The sequence below is a fragment of the Malaclemys terrapin genome, chromosome 3 (genome assembly GCF_027887155.1).
Source record: "Malaclemys terrapin pileata isolate rMalTer1 chromosome 3, rMalTer1.hap1, whole genome shotgun sequence".
NCBI lineage: Eukaryota > Metazoa > Chordata > Testudines > Emydidae > Malaclemys > Malaclemys terrapin.
Window position 1 is genome coordinate 118817459 of NC_071507.1, and position 25037 is coordinate 118842495.

The 25037-nt window shown below is 41.8% G+C and overlaps 1 protein-coding gene across 2 annotated transcripts in view; it reads left to right on the forward strand.

Moving 5' to 3' along the window:
* The first annotated feature begins 435 nt into the window (after positions 1-435).
* Positions 436-25037, forward strand: part of CEP85L (centrosomal protein 85 like) — a 166300-nt gene continuing 141698 nt past the window's right edge. The window contains exons 1-2 of one of the 2 annotated variants that reach the window (XM_054024137.1): positions 690-752; positions 1254-1378. In XM_054024137.1, the coding sequence (XP_053880112.1) occupies positions 1342-1378 (37 nt within the window). In that variant the 5' untranslated portion in view covers positions 690-752; positions 1254-1341. Of the gene's footprint in view, positions 753-1253; positions 1379-25037 lie in introns of both variants that reach the window. The other variant, XM_054024136.1, reaches the window with a different exon arrangement.

The window sequence follows — 25037 nt, forward strand, 5'->3', positions numbered from 1 at the left end:
TGTAAGGTAAATTAAATTGAATAATTTTGAGGTCTTGTAAAAAATAAAAAGGCACCCGCTCCATGAAACGCAGATGGGATTTTAAGGCTCCCAGGCTGTAGATATGAAATCCAGGACTGGACACTGGGGAAGGGGCAGAGAGGAGATAAGGGATAGCTGAGTGGCTACAGCGGGTATCCTATGGGGAAGAAATAGGCAGATATGTATGTGGGACGGCGGGGGGGGGGGAGCATAGCCCCCCCCTCCAGTCGATGATCACAGGACTCCCTCCCATGCACCCTCCCCGCGGCCGCTGGGCTGCTCCGCCTGCGCCCCCTCCCCCTGGGCCGGGTTATGCAAGCGGCTCAGCGCCCGAGAAGCAGCAGCATCTGCAGGGCTCCCGCCCCTGGCCCCGCCCCGCTGCCGGCCGCGCAGGAGGAGGCGGCCCCGGCATAAAGCAAGTTTTGTCCCCGCTACTGCTGCGCCCCGCGAGGAGGCGGCGAGAGCCCGACCCCTGCCCGCGCCATGGCCGCGGCTGCCCCCGGGCCGGAGCGGGGAGGCAGCGCGGCGAGAGCAGCCTAGTAACCCCCCGGCGGCAGCGCCGGCGCCTTCGCGCCGCTTGCCCGGCCGCGTCCGCCCGCTGCTGGCCGGGCCCCGCGGCGCAAGGCGGGGGAGTTCGCGGTGCTGCTGGGCTCGGGGCCCCGGCACCATGTGGGGCAGCAGGATCCTCCCTGAACTCGGGGACGGAGGCGGCTTGCGCAGCTACAAAGCCGGTAAGGAGCCCGCCCGCACATCCATCTATGCCTCCCCCTCGCCGGGACCCTTCCTCCCCCTGCCCCGCTCCCATCCTGGGCGGCCCCTGCCTAGCGGGAACACCGCCCTGCCCGGTGACATCTGGGCACCGCGCTGGGTTTGCAGAGAGCAACCAATACCCCCCATGCACGTCTCCTCCTCTCCCGGGTTTAAACAGATGGTCTCTGTCCCCCAAGTCTGGCTTTGGGGCAGACCCGGCCCCACAACCAATCGATTCTGTAGTGCTTCAAAAGCAGCTGCAAAAAGATTGGGGGTGGAGGGGAGAAGAATAGTTTTGGGGAGGTGGCAGAAGGTCAGTGCAACTAATTTGTGGTGGTGCGTTTGCAGACAGGCTACTCTGTGTAGAGGGGCATTTAAGGGAGCCATTTGAGCTGAGGAAATGCAATTAGCGCGGGGCTATATTTAGGGCTGATCATAATTACTTTTAAATCTGCGACTAAAAAAAACCCTCTCCCCACCAGATACCTCACTTGTTTTGCTGAAAAGGGAGAGAGACAAGTTTGGGGTTGGAGGAAGAGTCCTTATTGCACATCTGTACTTCTTTTGCACATGGCGAGGAAAGATCTAGTTAATGAATCTTTAGTTAGTGAGTATAATTGAGGCAGCACTGGTACAGTGACTGGAAACATAGTGATACCTCTGGGTCATTTGTTTTTTCGGTAGTGTAACTTTTCAGGATATATGGTACCTTGGCCAAATTCATCCCTGGTGTAATTCAATTTAAAGTGTTTTAGAATGTAAAAGGATGAGAATTAAGGGAAGGCCAATTTTCTTGAAATCAGTGGGTTTACACCAGAGAAGAAGCTGGCTCGTTGTGTTTCGCTGTGTTGTATATCTCTATTTGTAATTAAATAATGCACTATGTGATCCCCTGGATTCTTCTTGCGCTGATTGCTGAAATGACATTGTGTTGTATCCAGTAAAGTACCCATTTTTTATTATGAATGTGGAACAGTTTGGTCACATTGCTGGGAACACCCTGTATATGGCTATCGGGCACTTGACAATGCTATCATTCTTTTGCAACATTGGTAGTTATTTTTTATCTCTAATTAGCTGGATTTAGGGATATAAATATAAACTGCCCACAGTTGCAGGAGAACTAACTGTTATAGATTATACAACTGTAGTTTTCAAATACCCCTTTTTTGTGTCATTTGCTATTTAGTTAGCTGGAACATAGAGGTGATGACAAAAGCTGATCTTACCTAGATAATCTGCTTTTCCTTCATTCACCTTAGAGGAAGAAGGACCTAAACAATAGACATCATTGCCTGTATGCATGGTTCTTATTTCAAATTTGGACTACAACCAACATTTTAGTCAGTTTTTTTTTTAACATTGTTTTGGACCTTTAATTTTAATGTCACTTTCATAACTGTTTCTGGCCTGCATTTGAACTCTGAGTTTCTGCAATTGGCAAGACTTTTTCAGACTGATTAATATTTAGAATTGAATTTTTAGAGATGATTTTGTAGTGTATCGATCTCATGAATAGGACAATTCATGGGAGCAAGGGCTTTCAGGATTGGGCCCTCTGTCTACTGGCAAATAAAATAAATGGACTGACTGCAGAGAGCTTTAGACAGTTTTCTAGAAGGGGGAGCAAAATCATGCAGTTCCTTTTCAAGCAAAGCTCTCATGATTTTGTTCCCTAGTCTAGATTACTACTTCATTGTCAAAGTGTAGGGATAAATTCTGCTTTTTTCTACACTGGTATAATTTGCAAGTAATTTCATCGAAATCAGCCTACTGTGTTAGTTAATTTTGGAATTGCAGCATTGTTGCAAAACATCTGTCTCTTTCGTTAAATGGTATATAAATAGTTGGCATAGTTAAATGGCAATATTGTTTGCTTTTGAGATGACATGTTTTTGCTTGAAAATATAAGATATTTCTAGCAACTGCCTGAATCTCCACAAATAGTCCAATGTGTGCTCACAGTAATGTGAAAGAAGATGCTGTTGTTTCTTTATTGGTAGCAAGAATGATTAATCCTTGTAAAACTATATATAACATAATTTGCTAAGGGTTAGTTATTTTGTCTAGTTATCTATCCTTTTGATAGGAAAACTTGTCATTCTACATAAAATCAAAGGAGAAAACTGCCCGGGGCCTAAATTTTGGAAGAGCTGAGTGCCTGTGGATTCCTTTGGAACTGCAGGAACTTGGCAGCTTTGAGAAAGTGGCCATAATTATTTGAAATCTGGTGGTACAAATAACAGTACTCGGGCAGTGTATAATATCAGTTGTTATGATTACTAAACTTAGGGCCAGATACAAAACCTATTCATGTTAATGGGAGTCTTTCCATTCACTTCAGTGGGCTTTGGATCAGGCCCTTACAGTCTATAAGAACACTGCAGTCTAATCCCAGGATTCAAACTCGGGCTCAATCTTAACCCCCCTTCTGTCTATACACAAATCATGCTAACCCAGGGCTCAGTCTCAGGATCCCCTGGGGGTGAAGGGTCTGAGCCTGAGTGAAGCTGGGACCCAGGGTTCAAACCCTATTGCTTTGCAATAGGGACTTGTGCTTTGGGAGTCTGCCAAAAGTATTCCACCATCTCACAGGCTGGATTACATTGTCCTTTTCCCCGGGACATCCCTTCTACGTTAAATTGATATACTTGGAGGACTGGCCAACTGTTCTTTTTTGGTCCCGAAAAGAGTGGTTTGAGGAGGTATAATCGTTGCTACGTTCACTGGGAGGTCGGTATATTCTGCAGCTGAATATTGTGCCCCAGTGTGGTCTCTCAGCAGTCACACCAAACTCCTTTACACTCACTCAATAATAGTGTGCACATAGTGTCAGTGATGCTCAAACTGGCTCCAGTTGACTGGCTCCTAGTCCTATGGACATCCAGCCTCCACAGATTAGAAGAGCTGTTCAGACATCTCGCTTTCTTAACCATGTCAATGCAAACGTGAGGATCCCGCTGCAGAACCTGCCCCTCTCCCCCCCAGTTACATATCTCTCTTGGACCAAGTGATCGGTATAAATTTTTATATCTTTTTGTCTGTTGCACATTGGTGCAGTAGAGTTGAAGACTGTAACATTATTGACCAGCTATTGCATTTTGATTGGTTGACACACAATAGGTCTTCACGTTAAATTGATCAGAATAGTTTATCCGTGAAAACATAACACTTTGTTAGAAGCATATTCTACATACGTGGAAAAATTATTTTTTAGTAAAGTACGTTGATGGCTAATAATACCCCCTTTTTCTCATGAAAAATCTCATGGTCTACTTAAAAAAAAATTAGATACAGAGTGTGGAAACTTATCACTAGTTATATAAATAACTGGATCATGAGATTTTGTTTTTTTTCTGTGAAAGATATAAATTCATTTTAATTTTCTTAAAACACAGTGGGCCAGATCAGTTCCTGGCGTGTACACCAAGGAGTAATTTGTCCCTGTATGTAGTAAATGTTCAGGTATAGCATAGATAAAAGTTATTCTGTTTTCTTTCATATTTATTTTCTGGAACCAGTAAAGTAATTGTCTTTATAGGTAAACTGCAGTGATACACAAATACCCAGAATGCTTTGGAAAATGTTGAAAGTCTAGCTGTCTTTGAAGTCTTCACTCACATCCTGTTTTGTTTCCAAATTGTTTTCATTCTGCAGTTTAAGGGAATTTCACATTCTGCAATGAAAGTAGACATTAGCTTGTGCACAAATCTGTAAACAAATTTATGTGCCTCTCTATATTAAAGGATTAAATGGTAAACATTTACACCATGGCAAATAGTGCTGCCAAGCTAAAATCAATCTAAGCTCTGTTAACACTTGTCTATTGTTTGAAAATCTAATATTTTTTAGAATTTGAGTAGGTCACTTTCAGACCTCTTTGCAAACATTATTACTCATAAAAACCTCGTGAGTTAGATAAGTAATTTCTCTTTATTTTACAGAGGGGTAAACTGAGATGCAAGAGTTTAGTAGTTTGCTGAAGACCACACAGGGAGTTCTGAAAACTGACTCTCAGCCCAAGCTCAGTCCTCTAGACTATTGTTTGAATTGCACAGGCAATTAATGACACACTTCAGGCTGTGAAAATGTTCATCTGCATCAACCCTATCCACCAGACAATCATTCACTTAGACTGTGTGTGTGTTCAGTATGATATAAATGGATGCAGGGATTTAAACCAACTGCCTAATGATTTATTTGTAGTATGTTTATTACCTTAAATAAATGGGACCATCTGTATTCATACTGTAGTTCAGTAACCAAAACTGGACTATTGCGGCCATGGGGCTCTGGATCTGAGGAAGGTTTGGCCACATGCTCAACAAACTTGAAATAAGGAAGCTCCTAAGGGTGTGATTAACATCATATAGAAACAACTTCCTGAGTCTTGTGACTTGTAATACGTTAGGAATGTGATTAGTTCATATTCACAAACCCCTGAGGCTGCCTTGTTTCTCTTACTTAAACCATATACATAAGCTAGTATGTGTAAGAGTTAGACAGCCTACTTAGTGATGTCATAATTAAAATTGTGATAAGGTGAGCTCCTGGTGTTATAACTTTCTGAACACAACTGCCTAGTGGCACTAATGAAACTTAGGTGCTTAGTTTGTACCGAAAAGAGAGAAGTACTTGGGAGAACTTAACTTAGTTCTTTTTGGGGCTGGGGGGGCTGGGGTGGGGGAAAAGTTCCAGTAATTTCATTTCTGTAACAAGTTTTGCTCGTCGGGAATTCAGGTTCAGCTACTGAGGATGTGATGGTTCTCTAAGCCTGCAAGGAGGCAGGCTTATCTTTGCGTGCTGGGCAATAAATGGTGAGTTAATGTCACCCTATAGAGTGGGCATCGTATACATATTTATGCTGGACACATAAAAATCAGGTCGCTGTAGTACAGAATGAGTGATTATCGGCGTTTACAAACTCAGAATGACAATTATGGGAATGGACATTGAGGCGATCTCTTTACTCTCCCTCAGTAATAATGAAGTAAACTGAGATTCCTTGTGGGAATGGTAGTTACTGTTAACTCCTTACATCTCTCCTCAAAGCTATAGCTTTTCAAAACATTAATTTTAAAGCTGTATATATTCAAGGGAATTTGTACTACAAAACACTGTTTTAAGAGGTTGAGTGCAAAGAACTGGTGGTTCTAGAAAATGCAAAAGTATAAGAGCTGTCATATTGTTACTCAGTGGTGTTTAAGGAAGACTGCAATCTTTTTTCAATTGTATACTCGCGCTCAAAACTCCTGATCTGACAATGGACTACATTTTTTTTGTAATCCTATATATTTTTACAAAATACCTATAAGATACTCTGCTCAGAAGCATTGGATTAAGTTATAATAAAGTGAAGTCGTCTCACAATACAAATCAGAACCATATATAAATGGTTTGCTCTGGGCGGCTATGTCTACAGTAAGAAAAATCTGTATGTATGTGTTTAAACAGGTGTTTTTAACACGTTAGTAGTTAACATGAGTTAATAATCATGGAATAGACTAGGCAAACTGTAGTTTTCACAGCTGTTAGCCGGTGAAAACAAACTCCTAACTGGTAGTTTAGGATTTACCTCAACCAGCTAGTACATGTTAAAGCTGCACTTACCTTGTCTGTATTAGGATATTAACATTTAACATGAGTAAGCTAGTGTGTTAAAAGTCCCCCTTTTTTTTTTTTTAAATAGTATGGATAAAGCTTATGTGTCTGCCAAACATAGTGATAACCCATCTTGATAGAAAGCACAAGTGAAAAAGATTTGTAAATTTAATGGTTCTGGAAGGACTTGACGTTGTAGGAACAAATGGTTGTGCTTCCATTGTTGGAAGCAGAGTATGTATGTTGTGGATAGGTTATTATAGGAAGAGGAATAGTTCTACACTTGTCTCCAGTATCAACTGTTCTGCCTTCCACATTCTTTAGAAGCCTGTCTCTGCCTTGCAACCTGCTTGAGGCTTAACAGTGGAGGAGTTAAAACCACTTGTTAATTCTTATGGTGGCCCACTTTGTACAGCTGTAGTTAAGAAGAATTTTTTTGCATTCTGCCCTTTGTTGTAAAGTGTTCGGTGACACACAACTGTGCTGTGAACTGAAAGTTTACACTAAAAACTTACACATGCCATGGCGGGGGAGAGAGGGCAAGACCCCCTCCTTCCCAGCCCCAGCGGGGGAATCTCTCCTGCCACAGCAACCACAGAGTTGAAGCTGGGAAAGAGGGCCATCTTTCCCCAGTAGCTGCAGCCCTGGAGCTGGGGAAAGTCGCCTCTTTTTCTCTGGCCGCCGCAGCCCTACACATCCCAAATTCCCCCCGCCTCCTCTTCTGACCCTGCTGCCCCCTCCCACCTACCGGCTATTCTCCCCAAGGCCACCACCTCACCTTACATGTGCGTCTTCTCCAGGGTCCAGGCACACAATTAGTGGAGCCATGCCTGCGCGGCTCGACTAATTGGGTGGGTGGCCCTTCATTCTCTTGTATGTGGCCACCCAGGCACGCACTTCAGCAGGAACTATCTGTGGGCCACCTGAATGGAGCTCATCCACGGACCACAGTTTAAGAACCTCTGATAAGTTATTAAAAAATATGCAGAACCTAATCTTGAGGGGTGTAGAGGCCCCTTACTTCCCTGTAGGGGAGATTTTTGCTGGCCTGGCTAATTTGAGGATGGTCAGACTGGCACAGGCGGAGCTATAAAGCATTTGCTCAGCCACTTAATCATTGGAACCTATAAAGGCTCAGAAGTAGGGGTTGAAGAATTCATGCAAATATACTTAGAGCTGTGAACAACCGTGTATGGGTCCTGGCCACTTGCTCTGCTGCACCTGATAATTAATTATCCTGCAGAGCTGCCTGTGGAAGATAGGTAGAAGGATCTAAAGGATTTGGGATCCAAGTTAGCATTCTCCAAAATAGCTGGTTGTCTGTCAGCTGGCTCTGCTGCCAGAATATTCAGCATCCTACTGATTTTTCCAGCGTTTGTCAATTGAGTAGCCCCCAGAGGCATGACCTGGGAGGTGCTGTCTCTTCCTGATATCATTCCCCTGTGGCCTTTGCTGCCATGTGGACAGTGTAGAAAGTGCAATAGTGCATACGCTACCTGTCTTCCCCTGGGAAGAATTTCCCTCGTTGAGGTACACTAGTCCCTCAAGTTTCACCTGGTGCAAAAACTCCTGCAGCAGGAGGGAGGATGAATTAAATCTTAAAACTACATGAGTCTTTCCAATAGCCTCTTCACACTGATTTGGTTCACCACTACAGTCCATCTGATGACTTCAGGAAGTAGATATTCAGCTGCAGACTCCCACACGGAGGTCAAGGAGAATAAGGAGAGAGGAACAGTAGGAAGAAGAACAGGAGTACTTGTGGCACCTTTAGAGACTAACAAATTTAAATTTGTTAGTCTCTAAGGTGCCACAAGTACTCCTGTTCTTTTTGCGGATACAGACTAACACGGCTGCTACTCTGAAACCTGTCTGTAGGAAGAAGGATCATGATGTTAACTCCAGGGAGTAGAGCAGCTTCAATGGCACTGGCAGATTGGAATTGGTCCAGAATGGTATTGTATGAATGGGGATTAAAGTGATAAGGGAAGACTGCTTTTACAAACCCTTGACTGAGAAAAAGCAGGCTAAAGAGTGAGTGGCACTAGTGTCCTGGTCAAGAGAGATTTTTATTTTTTTTAAGAAGGGGCTGTACAGCAGGTAGTAGAGAGCTGGAAAGTTACCAGAGAAGAAGAGTGGATGGTGGTGTTAATCGCTCTCTCTTCTGCAGCTGTCCATGTAATCCCAAAACCTTGTGTATCTGAAAACTAGCCAGCCATGGAATGGCTGAGCACATGCTCCCCTTCTGCACATTTAGTGACAGAGGCCATGAAACTTCCAAATCCAAATTCATTTATAATGCATGGAAGCTCGTGGATAGGCGTATAAATAAGCATTTTGTTCAATACTTTTGACAGTTCTTATGATATAATTTATGTAACAAAAATCCTTTTTGCTTATTGGAACAAACATAATTTTCATCTTTTTAATTCATCAAAGAGTCTTAACATGCAGTATCCAAGCAAGAATCATTCCCCAGTGACTCAGAAACCTTGTCTGAGATTTTTATCATCCGTTATCCAGTTTTTGGTGTCTGGTTTACTTTCTTTCTTTTTTTTTTTTTTTTTTTTTTTTTTTACGATGTGGCATGTCCAGATGGTGTTGGAAGCGGCAACTTTTTCAAATATGTTTCAGGGTAAATTGGGCATCTTTTCAAGATAGGTTTTCTTTAAAAATGGCGGCTCTTCTTGGTTTCTTGCTCTGCAACAAAATTATCCATATATATATATATATATATCTATATATATATATCTATATATATATAACAATCCTGGTCCTTAGGAGACTTGTTTTATAGTTGAGAATTAATGCAAAAGAGACTTAACTTTATACAGAATTCTGTGACTCGTATTAATCCAAGGATGGAAGCATCTGTGGGTAGAAGCTCAAAGGGATGGTGACCTAGCTAGACATCGCACAGGGTGGTAATATTTACCACTTTTATTTTGAAAAAAATCTCTCTAGCAAAAGTGATAAAGAAAATAGGGCTAACATTTGTACTCTTATATTTATGATGTTCTGTATCTTCATGCACAGCTCCTTTTGATGTAAATAGAACAAGGGCTTGGTATGGTCATTGTACCAGAAGAATCATAATTAAATTATTTAGAAGATTTTACTGTATGTAAAGCCATTAAATAGTTGAGACGGAAGAGGAAAAAAAGTAGCTGTTGGTAGCCTGGAGAGTACCCTGGGTGGCGTAAGGTGGGGCTAAGGGGAATATTTGCCATCAAAAGTAAGCAAGCCCTTTGACGCTGTTATTCAAAGGAAAACTGAAAGTTTATCCCAGCTCCATGGGGGCTTCCAGGATGCTGGCATGCAGTGGATTTGGAGTGGAACTGTTGAGTCCCAGGTCCTGTCTTGACAAACAAAAAGTGTGTGTGTGTGTATGTAAATCATCTTAGTTGAACACAATTGGAATGCCCAGTTAAGGTGCTGTTAACGTATTTTGGAGCTGTGTTAGCTGGCTGTGTTGTAGCCTAGTTTTCCCCTATTGAACAGGGCTGTTCAATCCTGCTAAGCTAATGTGATTTAAAAAATAAACCCTTTTTTGCCTGTCAGGACTCGTCCCCAGAGAATACTTCAGTTATTGGGTTGGAGTGGGATTCCTGAAATGATTCTGTTCCTACTCTGTAGCTTGGGAGCATTTCTTCATGCATGTCCCTTTTTCTCCTTTGAAATTCCCTAGTGGCTTTCTCACTTACTCTGGCTAAGTGCTGGGGAAAGGATTTCATTCCAAATGCACTGTAGCAAGTGTAAAGGAAATTGGTGTTTTGTTAAAATTGTAGGGTGAAATCCTGGCCCCATTCAAGTCAATCTGAAAGCTCCAAGTGACTTGAATGGGGCAAGGATTTTGTCCCTTGCACTCAGATATAGAAGTGTTGAGTCCCACTTTTAGATCCTATCTATGATGAGAGGTACTGGAGCTTCCTCTTGAACAGTCGTGGGCCTGAGACTTTTAGACACTGGCTATGGTAGATTTTTAAGTGGATCCCGCTTTGCGAATAGTGCATATCACAGCTAGTTGAAAAATGTGGAAATTCTTTCATGTTTCAATAGAAATACCAGATTTTTGAAAATTCTTGACCAATTGTAATACACCTCCCTACATCCCATTTTTTACATGGCTGTTCTTTACAGTCCAGGTTATTTATATACCTTTGCTTATAATGAAGAAGAGGGGTGTCTTTATTCTGTTTTTCCCCAAATCCAGTGCACCAGGGTAGCAAGAGTTCTTCTGTGATTCACTCTTGTTAGCAAGTGTGAGAACCTTCTATAAAACTACTGAAGTTTTGTTGACTGACTTGTAGTAGACATGACTATTAACTCCACCCTATAGGTATATAGGGAGGTGGGACTGGATCTTTAAAGAGAAGGAATTAGGGTGCTAGGACAGAGGAGGTTCTGGAGGGAAACCCTAGGAATGGCCAGGCTACAAGAGGACACTTGGGCACAGGTTTATGTTGTGGTGGTGTTTTTGAGTTAGCAATAAAGCCAATCCCTGGGAAAGGGCTAAATTTGGACACTGACTTGGGGGTCTGAGTGGTCTTCTGATGGTGGGGAAGGGATTCAGCTGTTCATGTACAATATGTCTTGTTTGACTTCAACAATTGGCTGCATACACAGTGTAGGAAGTGTACACAAGTACAGTGTAAAACAATGGATAAAATTTTTATTATTAATGCTATGAAAAGAGAAGTAAAGCAATTTTTAACTGATAGGCTCCTTGAATTTAAAAGGGAGACTCCCTGTCTGCAGTAATCAGATTGAATTGAGAGCAAAAGTGGAACAGGGGGGTAAAGAATACATTGAATACGAAGACAAGGAAGCGAGCCAGCATAGCAGGCATGAGGTAATTTACGGAGACGTTTGTGCCAAATCTAAAATGAAAAACATCTGTAGTCTACGTTTCTGAATTTTGCTGTGTGGTAATAGGCTGTATCTGGAAGAAAGAAAGAAACTCATATAAATATTATTAGCAAGTGAGGTAAAATCTTGGCTCTACTAAAGTAAATGGCAAAATTCTCATGGACTTCAGTGGGGCCAGGATTTTACCTGTGGTTGATAGTAAAACTTTATAGTTGTGTGTGTTTGATGTATATATTCATAGATGATAAGGCCAGAAGGGACACTGATCATCTGGTCTGTCATTCTGCATAACACTGGCTATAGGACTTCCCTTAATTAATTCCTGTTTGAAGTAAAGCATATCTTTTTTTGAAAAGCATCTCGTCTTGATTTAAAAAATTTCCATATAAGGTAAATCTACCGCAACCTTAGTAAGCAGTTTCAGTGGTGATTAACCCTCAGTGGAGAAACTAATAAGTAAATAAAATTTTAAAATATTGCACCTTATTTCAAGGGCTGTGTGTGTGTGTGTGTGTGTGTGTGTGTGTGTGTGTGTGTAAATATATTTAAAAAAAAAAGACTTTGGTTGTAAGCTAGAATGTGACATCTCACAAATTGAATCAAATGCCTTCATATAATCTTTGCCTGTCTTTTGTTCTGTTTGTCTGTGCTTGTGCCTTTAGATTGATCTAATCTCTGCCAAAAAGGGTTTGAAAACTTGTCACTGACCTAGTATTGTACAGTGGCTTATGCATTTACAGAGCCATATAAATGATGACTCTGTCTTGGATGCTATTTTAAGATCAAAGTCAAACTGTTGTATTTTGTATTATTCCTCCCTTCTCCCCAGAGGGTTTTTCTCTTCTTCTGGAAATACTAATAGCTTAAAATCTTCATAATTTGTGCGAGTTCATAATTTGATGTTCCAAGTTATAACAAAGAGAGTTATACATTTGGAAATGGCTTCTGGGGGTATGTAAAGAATAGTGTACCTGTAGCCATCTGTATGCAGTATGGCTTAATTGCATTAAAGGGTTCTAGAGACAACATAACACGAGAGCTAAGTTTTAAGTAGATCATTCATGTCACCAAATCACAGAAGAAATTACATGAATTTATAGTAACTCTGGGTTATAATATTAAATGTAATTAGTCTAAAATACTGTTCTAGTTGAGTTGTGATTTAAAGCTGCAAGTCAGGGAGTTCAGTTAGATAAGACTTCATGCTGTTTCACCCTCTACTCTCCTGGGTTTCTCACTCTCCTCTACTTTGTCATTCTTCCCTCCCTTCTCACATCATTCTTCTCTCTATTCACTTGCTTGCATTATGGGAAGGTCTCCTATTATGTGATCAGAAAACTGGGAAGTAGAATCGGTTAATATGTGAATGTTTATTTTACCGATGAGTTACACAAGATGCAGGTATGGGCCTTTTTCATACAGAGGGCAGCATGTTATCGGTCTACATGGGTAAAATTGCTAGTTTCCCTACAAAGTTTTTCCAATAGTAAAAGGGGTTTATAAAGAGAGCTGTCTTTTCTCTATCTACAACTCTGTAAGCTCCATGCTAAAATAAATAAAAATTATCCTCCCTTTTGTCTCAATAGTCTTCCCTTTCCCACTCCTCTATTTTTCTGTTTCTCCCCCCCCCCCCTTCATCTTGTTTACTATTTATCCATTTTCTCTCCTTCTTATTTATGGTCATCTTTTAGAGCAGGGGTGGGCAAACTACAGCCTGCGGGCCGGATCTGGCCCATCAGGGTTTTGGATCCGGCCCTTGGACCCCGTGCCACTCCCGGAAGCGGCTGGCACCCCATCCCTGCGGTCCCTGGGGCCGTTGCCTGCAGGCATTGCCCCCCCCCTCCCCCGCAGCTCCCATTGGCTGGAAATGGGGAACTGTGGCCAATGGGAGCTTCGGGGGAGGTACCCGCAGGCGAGGGCAGCGTGGAGCCCTTTGGCACCCCGCCCCCATCCCAGGGGCCGCAGGGACATGGTGCCAGCCACTTCCGGGAGCGGCATGTAGGAAACTGCAGAAAAACCTGAGAGTCTCCGGATAAAGTTGAGAAGTGTGAGCAACAAGGGTGATGTCGTGGTTGGAGTCTGCTATAGACCACCAGACCAGGGGGATGAGGTGGACGAGGCTTTCTTCTGGCAACTAGCAGAAGTTGCTTGATCACAGGCCCTGGTTCTCATGGGAGACATTAATCACCCTGATATCTGCTGGGAGAGCAATACAGCAGTGCACAGACAATCCAGGAAGTTTTTGGAAAGTGTAGGGGACAGTTTCCTGGTGCAAGTGCTGGAGGAACCAACTAGGGGCAGAGCTTTTCTTGACCTGCTGCTCACAAACAGGGAAGAATTAGTAGGGGAAGCAAAAGTGGATGGGAACCTGGGAGGCAGTGACCATGAGATGGTCGAGTTCAGGATCCTGACACAAAGAAGAAAAGAGCAGCAGAATACGGACCCTGGACTTCAGAAAAGCAGACTTTGACTCCCTCAGGGAACAGATGGGCAGGATCCCCTGGGAGAATAACATGAAGGGCAAAGGGGTCCAGGAGAGCTGGCTGTATTTTAAAGAATCCTTATTGCGGTTGCAGGAACAAACCATCCCGATGTGTAGAAAGAATAGTAAATATGGCAGGCGACCAGCTGGCTTAACAGTGAAATCCTTGCTGATCTTAAACGCAAAAAAGAAGCTTACAAGAAGTGGAAGATTGGACAAATGACCAGGGAGGAGTATAAAAATATTGCTCAGGCATGCAGGAGTGAAATCAGGAAGGCCAAATCACACTTGGAGTTGCAGCTAGCAAGAGATGTTAAGAGTAACAAGAAGGGTTTCTTCAGGTATATTAGCAACAAGAAGAAAATCAAGGAAAGTGTGGGCCCCTTACTGAATGAGGGAGGCAACCTAGTGACCGAGGATGTGGAAAAAGCTAATGTACTCAATGATTTTTTTGCCTCTGTCTTCATGAACAAGGTCAGCTCCCAGATTGCTGCACTGGGCAGTACAGCATGGGGAGAAGGTGACCAGCCCTCTGTGGAGAAAGAAGTGGTTCGGGACTATTTAGAAAAACTGGACGTGCACAAGTCCATGGGGCCGGATGCGCTTCATCCGAGGGTGCTAAAGGAGTTGGCGGGTGAGATTGCAGAGCCATTAGCCATTATTTTTGAAAACTCATGGCGATTGGGGGAGGTCCCAGATGACTGGAAAAAGGCTAATGTAGTGCCCATCTTTAAAAAAAGAGAAGAAGGAGGATCCGGGGAACTACAGGCCAGTCAGCCTCACCTCAGTCCCTGGAAAAATCATGGAGCAGATCCTCAAGGAATCAATTATGAAACATTTAGAGGAGAGGAAAGTGATCAGGAACAGTCAGCATGGATTCACGAAGGGGAAGTCGTGCCTGACTAACCTAATTGCCTTCTATGATGAGATAACTGGCTCTGTGGATGAGGGGAAAGCAGTGGATGTGTTATTCCTTGACTTTAGCAAAGCTTTTGATACGGTCTCCCACAGTATTCTTGCCACCAAGTTAAAGAAGTATGGGCTGGATGAATGGACTGTAAGGTGGATAGAAAGCTGTCTAGATTGTCTGGCTCAACGGGTAGTGATCAATGGCTCCACGTCTAGTTGGCAGCCGGTTTCAAGCGGAGTGCCCCAAGGGTCGGTCCTGGGGTGGGTTTGGTTTAATATCTTTATTAATGATCTGGAGGATGGTGTGGACTGCACTCTCAGCAAGTTTGCAGATGACACTAAACTAGGAGGCGTGGTAGATACACTAGAGGGTAGGGATCGGATACAGAGGGACCTAGACAAATTAGAGGATTGGGCCAAAAAAAACCTGATGAGGTTCAACAAGGACAAGTGCAGAGTCCTGCACTTAAGACGGAAGAATTCCATGCACTGCTACAGACTAAGGACTGAATGGCTAGGTAGCAGTTCTGCAGAAAAGGACCTAGGGGTCACAGTGGACGAGAAGCTGGATATGAGTCAACAGTGTGCTCTTGTTGCCAAAAAGGCTAACAGCATTTTGGGCTGTATAAGTAGGGGCATTGCCAGCAGATCGAGGAACGTGATCGTTCCCCTTTATTCGACGTTGGTGAGGCCTCATCTGGAATACTGTGCCCAGTTTTGGGCCCCACACTACAAGAAGGATGTGGAAAAATTGGAAAGAGTCCAGCGGAGGGCAACAAAAATGATTAGGGGTCTGGAGCACATGACTTATGAGGAGAGGCTGAGGGAACTGGGATTGTTTAGTCTCCAGAAGAGAAGAATGAGGGGGGATTTGATAGCAGCCTTCAACTACCTGAAGGGGGGTTCCAAAGAGGATGGAGCTCGGCTGTTCTCAGTGGTGGCAGATGACAGAACAAGGAGCAATGGTCTCAAGTTGCAGTGGGGGAGGTCTAGGTTGGATATTAGGGAAAAACTATTTCACTAGGAGGGTGGTGAAACACTGGAATGCGTTACCTAGGGAGGTGGTGGAGTCTCCTTCCTTGGAGGTCTTTAAGGCCCAGCTTGACAAAGCCCTGGCTGGGATGATTTAGTTGGGAATTGGTCCTGCTTTGAGCAGGGGGTTGGACTAGATGACCTCTTGAGGTCCCTTCCATCCCTGATATTCTATGACAGAGAAACTGTTCGGTAGCATCTCATGAACCTGGCCTTTCTCCTCTAGTGTCCCATCTCCAGCCATGGCCATCCCTGATCTTTCAGAGGAAGGATATTTAAAAAAAAAAAATTAGTTCCTAATTGAAGAACTGCAGAAGCCTTGTTAAATAAAATAGATGTGTTGAAATAACACAAGATAAAAATGTAGTTACCATTGCTGAATGTTTATTGCTTGAAGCCTGCCCTAATGCCTTTTCCAGAGTGCATGAACATAGGGACTTTGCCATGCATTGCTGGTCACCTGACATGCGTAAATCACACCTCCCATGCTTCCTGATCATTTGTCCATCATAAGCATAGAAAAACCTTCGGAAGCAGACAGACTACAGCAGCCAAAGTAACACTGTGGCTCAGTAGTGCTTTATTAATGATGCTAACCACAGAGGTAATCTAAGTAATCCATGTGACTTTTAGTCAATTTCCCTCTTGCCCGATGGTGACTTAATGTAGAAGAATTCTGTTTAGCTCTTCATATATAAATCTATAATGCTTGTGTGCTGCTAATGGTGCAAAGATCAATAGTGTGTGTGTGTGTGAGGGGAAGAGAGAGAGAATCGTAAAAGGGGGGAACAAAAACTGTAAAGAAAAGTAAGACAGAAACTGCAGTAAAAAGGAGGGACTAAATTGTCCCTTCCACACACAAAGCTTCAGGAGGGGACTTTGCAGAGATTTCATAGACTCTTTCTTTGCAAAGATTTCCCCATATCTCCCTGTTGCTGGCAGTGAGATGAGAAGTCACTCCCTAACCTGGAGTATGACCAGAGATCCAGGGGAGGTCAGGGCCATCTGCATGTAGACCCGTACTTCCATAGCAACTTCAGATCCTAGCAGGCTCTCCCTTCCCCCAGTTTTCTCTTTTAGGAGCTGAATGACAGTGGGCTCCTCCTTGTATATGGTGGCCATCAGGGACATCTTTGGAAAGGTTATTACAGCCTAGAGCTGTGCTAGCTTCTGCAGAGTGGGTGGGGATGACGGTGGCTTCGAGTACATCTCCTACCCCCTGAAGTGGACCCTGGACTGTCCAAGGATGGAATAGTGTTGCAGAGGCCTCTAAGTCTACCCTTCTGCATGGGCGAGGGGAAATCTGTGCATAGAGGACCTCTCCATGCATAGCATAAGGGAGGGGGCATGATTTGGCCAAGGATCTTATTAAAACTGTCAACAAAATGTTCCTCCACTCCTCTGTTTTGTGTACACTTCTGATTAGAGATGTGGTTTCTCAGAAAAAAAAAATCTTATGTTAATTCCTTTTAAAGCCATTATAGAATGTGCATGGGATGGTGTAAATCAATTGTCTCTCTTGTGAATGTGAGAGACCTCATGGGTACAAAGTCATAAAAGTCAGAGTTTTCATTAATTGAAGTAATAGCTTATTTCACTGCTCTGATTTCTACAGCTGTTGCATATCAATACATGTTTGTGCGCTCTGTGTGATTGGTGCTGTACAACACATTAAAAGACACAGTCCTTGCATGAAGAAGCTTATAACCAAATTCCTTTATCCTGCAAGATGATCAGCACCTTCAAATTCAGTTGAGATCTATAGGAATTGAGGACTCTTATCAACCTTCAGGGTTTGATTCTATTATGGCTAATACATCTATCCTTTTTGTTATTTTACAAGGTCATATTTTGCTATGTGTAAGACATTTTGGGCCTGATTGTGCTGAAGTTAATGGAAGTTTTGCCACTCATTGCATTGTGAGTTTGGCCAGGTCTATAAATCATAATAGGTGGCTGTTAATGAGTTATAAGAAAACAATTTACGGACTGGAGGGTTTCTGGTGCCATAGTAAACCACAAGAGCTTTTCTCTTGCGGTGTGGGATCCCACCGGAATCCTGAGATGGATTGTTTATAAAATTGCATTAATATACTATATGGATCTGCCATTGCTTCTCGGCAAATTGGGATTTAGTGTTGTGCAGAAGTGTACCTTGTTTCCATAGTTGGAAGTGAAGTAGTGCTTCCCTAATAATTTTCAACCCTGTTTAATTTGAGAGGAGTAGAAGAATAAACAATATCTTATCAGTTTTGAGGCAAATTGTAAGTTGCTTGGAACACAGTTTTACTGATATGCTAACTTTTTTTGGCTTTAGAATAATATTAATCTGTTTATCTATGAAGAATAGTGTTTTTACAGACATTTCTCACACCTGAAAAGTTATGCATACCTGTTCTAAAGTATACATAGAAGGACACAAGTCTCATTGTATTTCTTTTTGTATATTTTCTTAACTTGCACATGTAATCTGTTAATTTCTATGACCGCTCTTGTTGAATGAGCTCTACTTCTGCACATCTCCTTAGGAACAAGATAAGAACTTCTCTGCTGAAATCCGGTCACCTTAGAAGACATGTAGGAGGGGAGCTCCCAGCCTGCAGACTATACATATATGTAGGAGGGGCTTCTCCACGGTTGCTGACCATCTAAGGCCTGTAGGGTAGGAGACACCTGCCAGTACCTTTCTGAAGGCGTGCAGAAAGGGAGCTTATTTCCTGCTTGCCTTGTCTGAAGTGGAGTTCTTAACCTTCAGTTCTCAGAAATTGTGCATGTTGGGAGCTCTGCTATTACGAACGTTTTAAACTGCACAGGCCAGTTTTAGTGCAGTATTGGCTGCTTGATGGTATTGATAGTATTGTCAGCAAAAACTGGAAACAGCAACTCTGTACATATAACATAAATATTATGGTGAAAAAGTGGACATTCCCAAACAAATCTTACTTAAAGAAAAGTTGTTTGAATGCTGATTCCACTACCTCGTTGTGCGAGAACCAAAGAAGCAGCAATCTTTTCTAAAACAAACAAAAATCCACATACAAATAGTTTCTAGAACCTGAAACATCAGTAAAGCTGGAAATGAGTAGTTAAGATATTTAGCTAATCTCACATTGCCATCCCAACTTGGTCACTTGCGCTCCAAACCAGCTGCATCATCCAGCCAAGCTTCATTTTATATGGTTTCTCTTTCTATGGAGGAGCAGAAAGCTTTGGAACAAATTCTACTGCATAGTGTTTTTTGAATAGACAATGAGCATAGAAAGAACCTGCTCCCAGGACATTCAGTCTATTTTTAACAGCAGCAGAAAACCCTCTACATGGAAATGCGGTACAGCCAAATGCAAGCAGTTCTCCTGGTGTCAGCAGCACCACTTACCTTCCGAGACATTGAGAAATCCCATTCATCCTGGAATATCTTCTTTCAGACAGACCCAAAGTCTTCAATCAGTTCTGTAATATACTCTTGGCAGCTATTGATGGGTTCCATCTCCATGTTGAGGGCTGCTCAGTCTTTACCCATCCCATGACTATGAAGCTCTGGAAGGACATCATAAGGAGATACCCTCCAGTTTCTAAACTGATCCGTATCTGAACCTTGTCCCATCGGCACTCCTGAGGCTATTGTTTGGCTTCCTGTTCCCACCTACACCTCTCTTGGAAGGTGGCCTTCCTTAAGGTTATGACTTACCTGGGAGGGTAGGCAGGTTGGGGCAAACCCTCTAGACGCAGGCTTTCCTAGAGACAGTCTCTTTGAGACTGCATCCCGAATTAATCCCTAAGGTGCCTTCTGAACTTCACTGTAACCGGACTGTTCGCTTCCCAGTGTTCTACCCAAGGCCCCAGCTTAACACTGAAGAAATCAAGCTTGATTCTCTGGATGTACGCAGGGCCTTGGTGTTCTGTTTGTGCCAGACAAGACCCTTGACGAAGTCTCTGAAAGAATGACGGGAGAAGCTATATCTTTGAGCAGCTACTTGGGGTTCTTTACACACCTTCGCCAAGCATTATGCTCTGGTTCAAACTTCAGCTTCAGACGCTTCCTTCGGCTCAGGTATCCTCTGCTGTGTAGTACAGAGTGCTTCCTCGCACCCTCCTCCTCCTCAATGAGAACTGCTTGGGAGTCACCCAAGGAATGAAGAAGAAAGGAAGGTTGTGTACCTTTCCTAGTAACTGGAATTCTTCAAGATATGTAGTGCCTGTGGATGTTCATGATCCTCCTTCCTTCCCCTTTGCTTGGGTCCTCTTTGGATTCATGGTAGAGTAGGGACTGGAGATGTGATTGACGGTTGGTCTGCACTGCCCCTTGTGCCCTCTATTGGGAGAAGGAGGAGGCACAGATCAATGGACGCTGCTCTTGAAACGTTTCTGGTTCCGGGCTCACGGAGCACATGTGCACCCACAGTGAATACCCATAAGGATATCACATCTTGAATGCAAATTGCCATATGGTAAGTAATCTTCCTTTCTTTGTAACCATTCATTGTTCCTCCATAGGAGTATTCGAATGGAAAGTCACTCCAGCTATTGTATTTACAGTCCAATTTATAAAGCAAATGAATTTTTAAAGAAAGACTATGACAGTGATTAGGAATGGTCATTTTTAATTTCAACATAGCAAGATTCCTTAAACTGACAAAGAATGTTAAAAGTAATGTTGGCTGTCCATGCTGACTCATTTCTGGTCACAATTTTGAAATTGCTGTGTCAAAAGCAGTGTCAAGGACAGAAAATCTGGTAAATTATATTGTAACTACAGAATACCAATTTCATAACAAGGGTGGAAGACTTTAGCTGTTGCTTATAGTTTAGCATCTAAGTTCATTAACTCCTTTTATTGTTCTTAGTGTAAAAGCACCTTTTTATCAAACTCACTAAACTGGGATTCTAAAACCCTTCTTGTGAAGGTTATTCTGTTATATAAATGCATAAATTTATGCACAATTATATTAAAATCTACACCTGCTGCTAAAATAAAGTGCTGATGCAGCCCAAAAGCTAGCTAGCTGGCTAGCTATCTGTCACCGGTATCTGAACACTCTCTCTGTGACATTTTCTGTAGAAATGTCAAATTTTATACAAAAAAACTCAATGAATGTTGAGATAATCTGTCTCAATAAATATTAGTCCACTTCTGGCTCTGCATACACTTTTATATTTTAAAAATATTTTTATATTATATATAAACACTCATGGTGGTAAGACAACATCTTTCATTTATTTTGACTGTCCAGCCTTAAAGAGCAATAATTAACAGCTCTTGATAAACTAAGCCTATTCCAGACATATTCTGGGAGTGTTTGTTTATTTTGCTCATTGGAAGGAATTGCTGTCTAATCTGATCATAATTCTAATCTTTTTGGAACAGATTTTTAGAACACTTATTTGTAAATCAGATCATCTTCACAAGAGATAAAACTGGTCAAACTGTAAAATATTGCATTAATTTCTAACTGGTGTGATACTTGCTGGCGTTGTGTGTGCGTGTGTCTCACTCTCCTCCCCCAATTAGGCAAGATTGGCATTCTATGCTGATTGGCTGGTTTAAGATAAGAACAGCAGGGTAAGACAGGTGCATTGGCAGAGCAGTGTGGGGAAGCTTGCATATCATCTGCCCATGTTAAGCTTGGCTCAGTTACATTGGTCACTCACTTTTGCATATATCACAAATTCACAAAGTAGTGTTGAAGAAGAGTTGGGGGATATGAGAAAGTGTATGTGGTGATTGTCATGCAATTTTCTTTTAAATACTCCAAGCTAATGAATTTTAAATAATGAACTGAATTAATTCAGCCTGCAAGGTGTGGGTGGGGTGAGTGGTTTTGCTTTCTGTTTTTTGCTTTCTTAACTGTCTTAGTTTAGAATTGGGGCTTTTTACACTTCAAATTTTTACAATTTAACTTTCAGTTCTTGAGACAAATTTTTTTCTAGGGACTCAGTTAAATAAAGTAGAGTGTCTTATTGCATTCTGCTTTTTTTTTTTTTTTTTTTACAATTTATGCCAATGGAGTAAATTAAATATGAAAAGCTACCACATATGTACAATAGTTACTCTGCATAATGGTTTTCATCTGCAAAATGCACTAATGGGACTGTAAGATAAAATAAGAATTTTCATTTTTTCATGGCTAAGGTCCTTTTGTTTTCAGTTTTTACTGATTTTTACCAAAAAATTAAAGCCTGGGTTTTACAAAAACTGTTTTGGTTTATATTGATTTTTCTTTTTTTATTTCCCCCCCCCCTGCAATTTTGGATCACTCAAATACATTAGTGACCATAATATAATTAAATTTAACATCCCTGTGGTGGGGAAAACACCACAGCAGCCCACCATGGTAGCATTTAATTTCAGAAAGGGGGACTACACAAAAATGAGGAGGTTAGTGAAACAGAAATTAAAAGGTACAGTGCCAAAAGTGAAATCCCTGGAAGCTTCATGGAATCTTTTTAAAGATTTTAAAAAGATCTTTTTAAAGATTCCATAATGGAGGCTCAACTTACTATGTTTTTTTAATTTGGGGTATACATTTAAGAAAACCAAAAAAGTGCCACTGTAACAAAGTAAAAGAAGCAGTCAGAGCCAAAAAGGCATTCTTTTAAAAGTGGAAGCTAAATCCTAATAGAAAAGAGCATAAACTCTGGCATGTGAAGTGTAAAGATATAATTAGGAAGGCCAAAAAAGAATTTGACGAACAGCTAGCCAAAGACTCAAAAAGTAATAGCAAAAAATTCTTTATGTATGCAGAAACCAGAAGCCTGCTAAACAACCAGTGGGGCCACTAGACAATCGAGATGCTAAAGGAGCACTCAAAGACAATAAGGCCACTGCGGAGAAACTAAATGAATTCTTTGCATTGGTCTTCATGGCTGAGGTTGTGAGGGAGATTCCCAAACCTGAGCCTTTCTTTTTAAGTGACATATCTGAGGAACTGTCCCATATTGAGGTGTCATTAGAAAAGGTTTTGGAACAAATTGATTAAATTTAAACAGTAATATGTCACCAGGACCAGATGGTATTCACCCAAGAGTTCTGAAAACTCAAATGTGAAATTGCAGAGCTACTAACTGTGGTTTGTAACCTGTCATTTAAATCAGCTTCTGTACCAAATGACTGGAGGATAGCTAATGTGGCACCAATTTTTAAAAAGGGACCCAGAGGTGATCCTGGCAGTTACAGGCTGGTAAGCCTGACTTCAGTACTGGGCAAACTGGTTGAAATTATAGTAGAGAACAGAATTGTCAGATACATAGATGAACATAATTTGTTGGAGAAGAGTCAACATGGTTTTTGACAATGCATGATTTCCCTTCACAGTCTACTAGAATTCTTTGAGGGGGTCAACAGGCATGTGGACAAGGGAGTTCCAGTGGATATAGTGTACTTAGATTTTCCAAAAGCCTTTGACAGGGTCCCTCACCAAAGGCTCTTAAGCAAAGTAAGTTGTCATGGGATAAGAGGGAAGGTTCTCTCATGGATTGGTAACTGGTTAAAAGATAGGGAATAAATGGTCAGTTATCAGAATGGAGAGAGGTAAGTACTGGTGTCCCCCAGGGGTCTGTACTGGGACCACTATTATTCAACATATTCATAAATGATCTGGAAAAAGGGCTAAACAGTGAGGTAGCAAAATTTGCAGATGATACAAAACTACTCAAGATAGTGAAGTCCAAAGCAGACTGTGAAGAGTTACAAAGGGGTCTCTCAAAACTGGGTGACTGTACAACAAAATGACAGATGAAATTCAGTGTTGATAAATGCAAAGTAATGCACATTGGAAAACAATCCCAACTACACATATAAAACGATGGGGTCTAAATTAGTTGTTACCACTCGAGAGAGATCTTGGAGTCATTGTGGATAGTTCTCTGAAAACATCCACTCAATGTGCAGCGGCAGTCAAAAAAGCTAAAAGAATGTCAGGAATCATTAAGAAAGGGATAGATAGTAACACAGAAAATATCAGAATGCCTCTATATAAATCCATGGTAGGCCCACATTTTGAATACTGCATGCAGATGTGGTCGCCCCATGTCAAAAAAGATATATTGGAATTGGAAAAGGTTCAGAAAAGGGCAACAAAAATAATCAGGAGTACGGACAGTTTCCGTATGAGGAGAGATTAATAAGATTGGGACTTTTCAGCTTGGAAAAGAGACGATGAAGCAGTAAAATGATAGAGGGCTATGAAATCATGACCGGTGTGGAGAACATAAATAAGGAAGTGTTATTTACTCCTTCTTATAACACAAGAACTAGGGGGTCACCAGGTGAAATTAATGGGCAGTAGGTTTAAAACAAACAAAAGAAAGTATTTCTTTACACAATGCACAATCAATCTGTGGAACTCTTTGCCAGAAGATGTTGTGAAGACCAAGACTTTAATAGCGTTCAAAAAAGAACTAGATAAATTCATAAAGGATAAGTCCATCAATGGCTATTAGCCAGGATGGGCAAGGATGGTGTCCCTAGCCTCTGTTTGCCATAAGCTAGGAATGGGCGATGGGACTGATCACTTGATTACCTGTTCTGTTCATTCCCTCTGGGGCACCTGGCATTGGCCACTGTTGGAAGACAGGATACTGGGCTAGATGGACCTTTGGTCTGACCCAGTATGGCTGTTCTTATGAAAATACTGATTAAGAAAATCCAATCCATTACCTTAGGTAGCTGTGTTTTGTTAATAATCGGTTAGTCTAAATGTAAATGCAAGGATGTCTGTGAAAGCAAGACAATAGTAGAAAATGTATATACCCACACACTTGCGTGCAAATATGTACGTTTTGTTAATGTACAGTTCATGCAATAAACTAAATAATTAAACTTTTTTACTTTCAGTACACTTACATTTTCTATTTATTGCTTTTTTTCTGTCATCCTGTCCCCCTCTATCAAGCCCAATATTTACCCAGAAAACAGGGGGTGATAATTTTTTGCACCGATTTTCATCCATTTAAAAATTTTGAAATGGAAACGTTGATAAATTCCCAGATAATGTAAACAAAAATGTAGGGCCTTGTTTATGGCCCATCTAAAAGCTTAGACACCTGGAATTACATCATTTAGATGTGCTGCATTCTTTAGTGGCGAGACTGTACCTGGCTCCTGCCATGGTATGTAAAGAAAAAAGAAACTTTCTTCCCTCCATCTTGTGTTTCCTGCAAGTAGGCAACTGCAGTTGCAATCAGTGGGCATGTCCAGAGCAGGAAATTAGGTGGTGGTGTTAGTAGTGGTTTTAAAATGTGAACACATTTAAAAACATCATCATCTTTCTAATCTAGATGACCTTTGAATGTAGAGATTGCTTCTTGTATAAGCTTTGCAGTGGGCATAAAGGTTGTGTGTACTCCGTTTATGACTGGGATTTTTCCTCAGTGC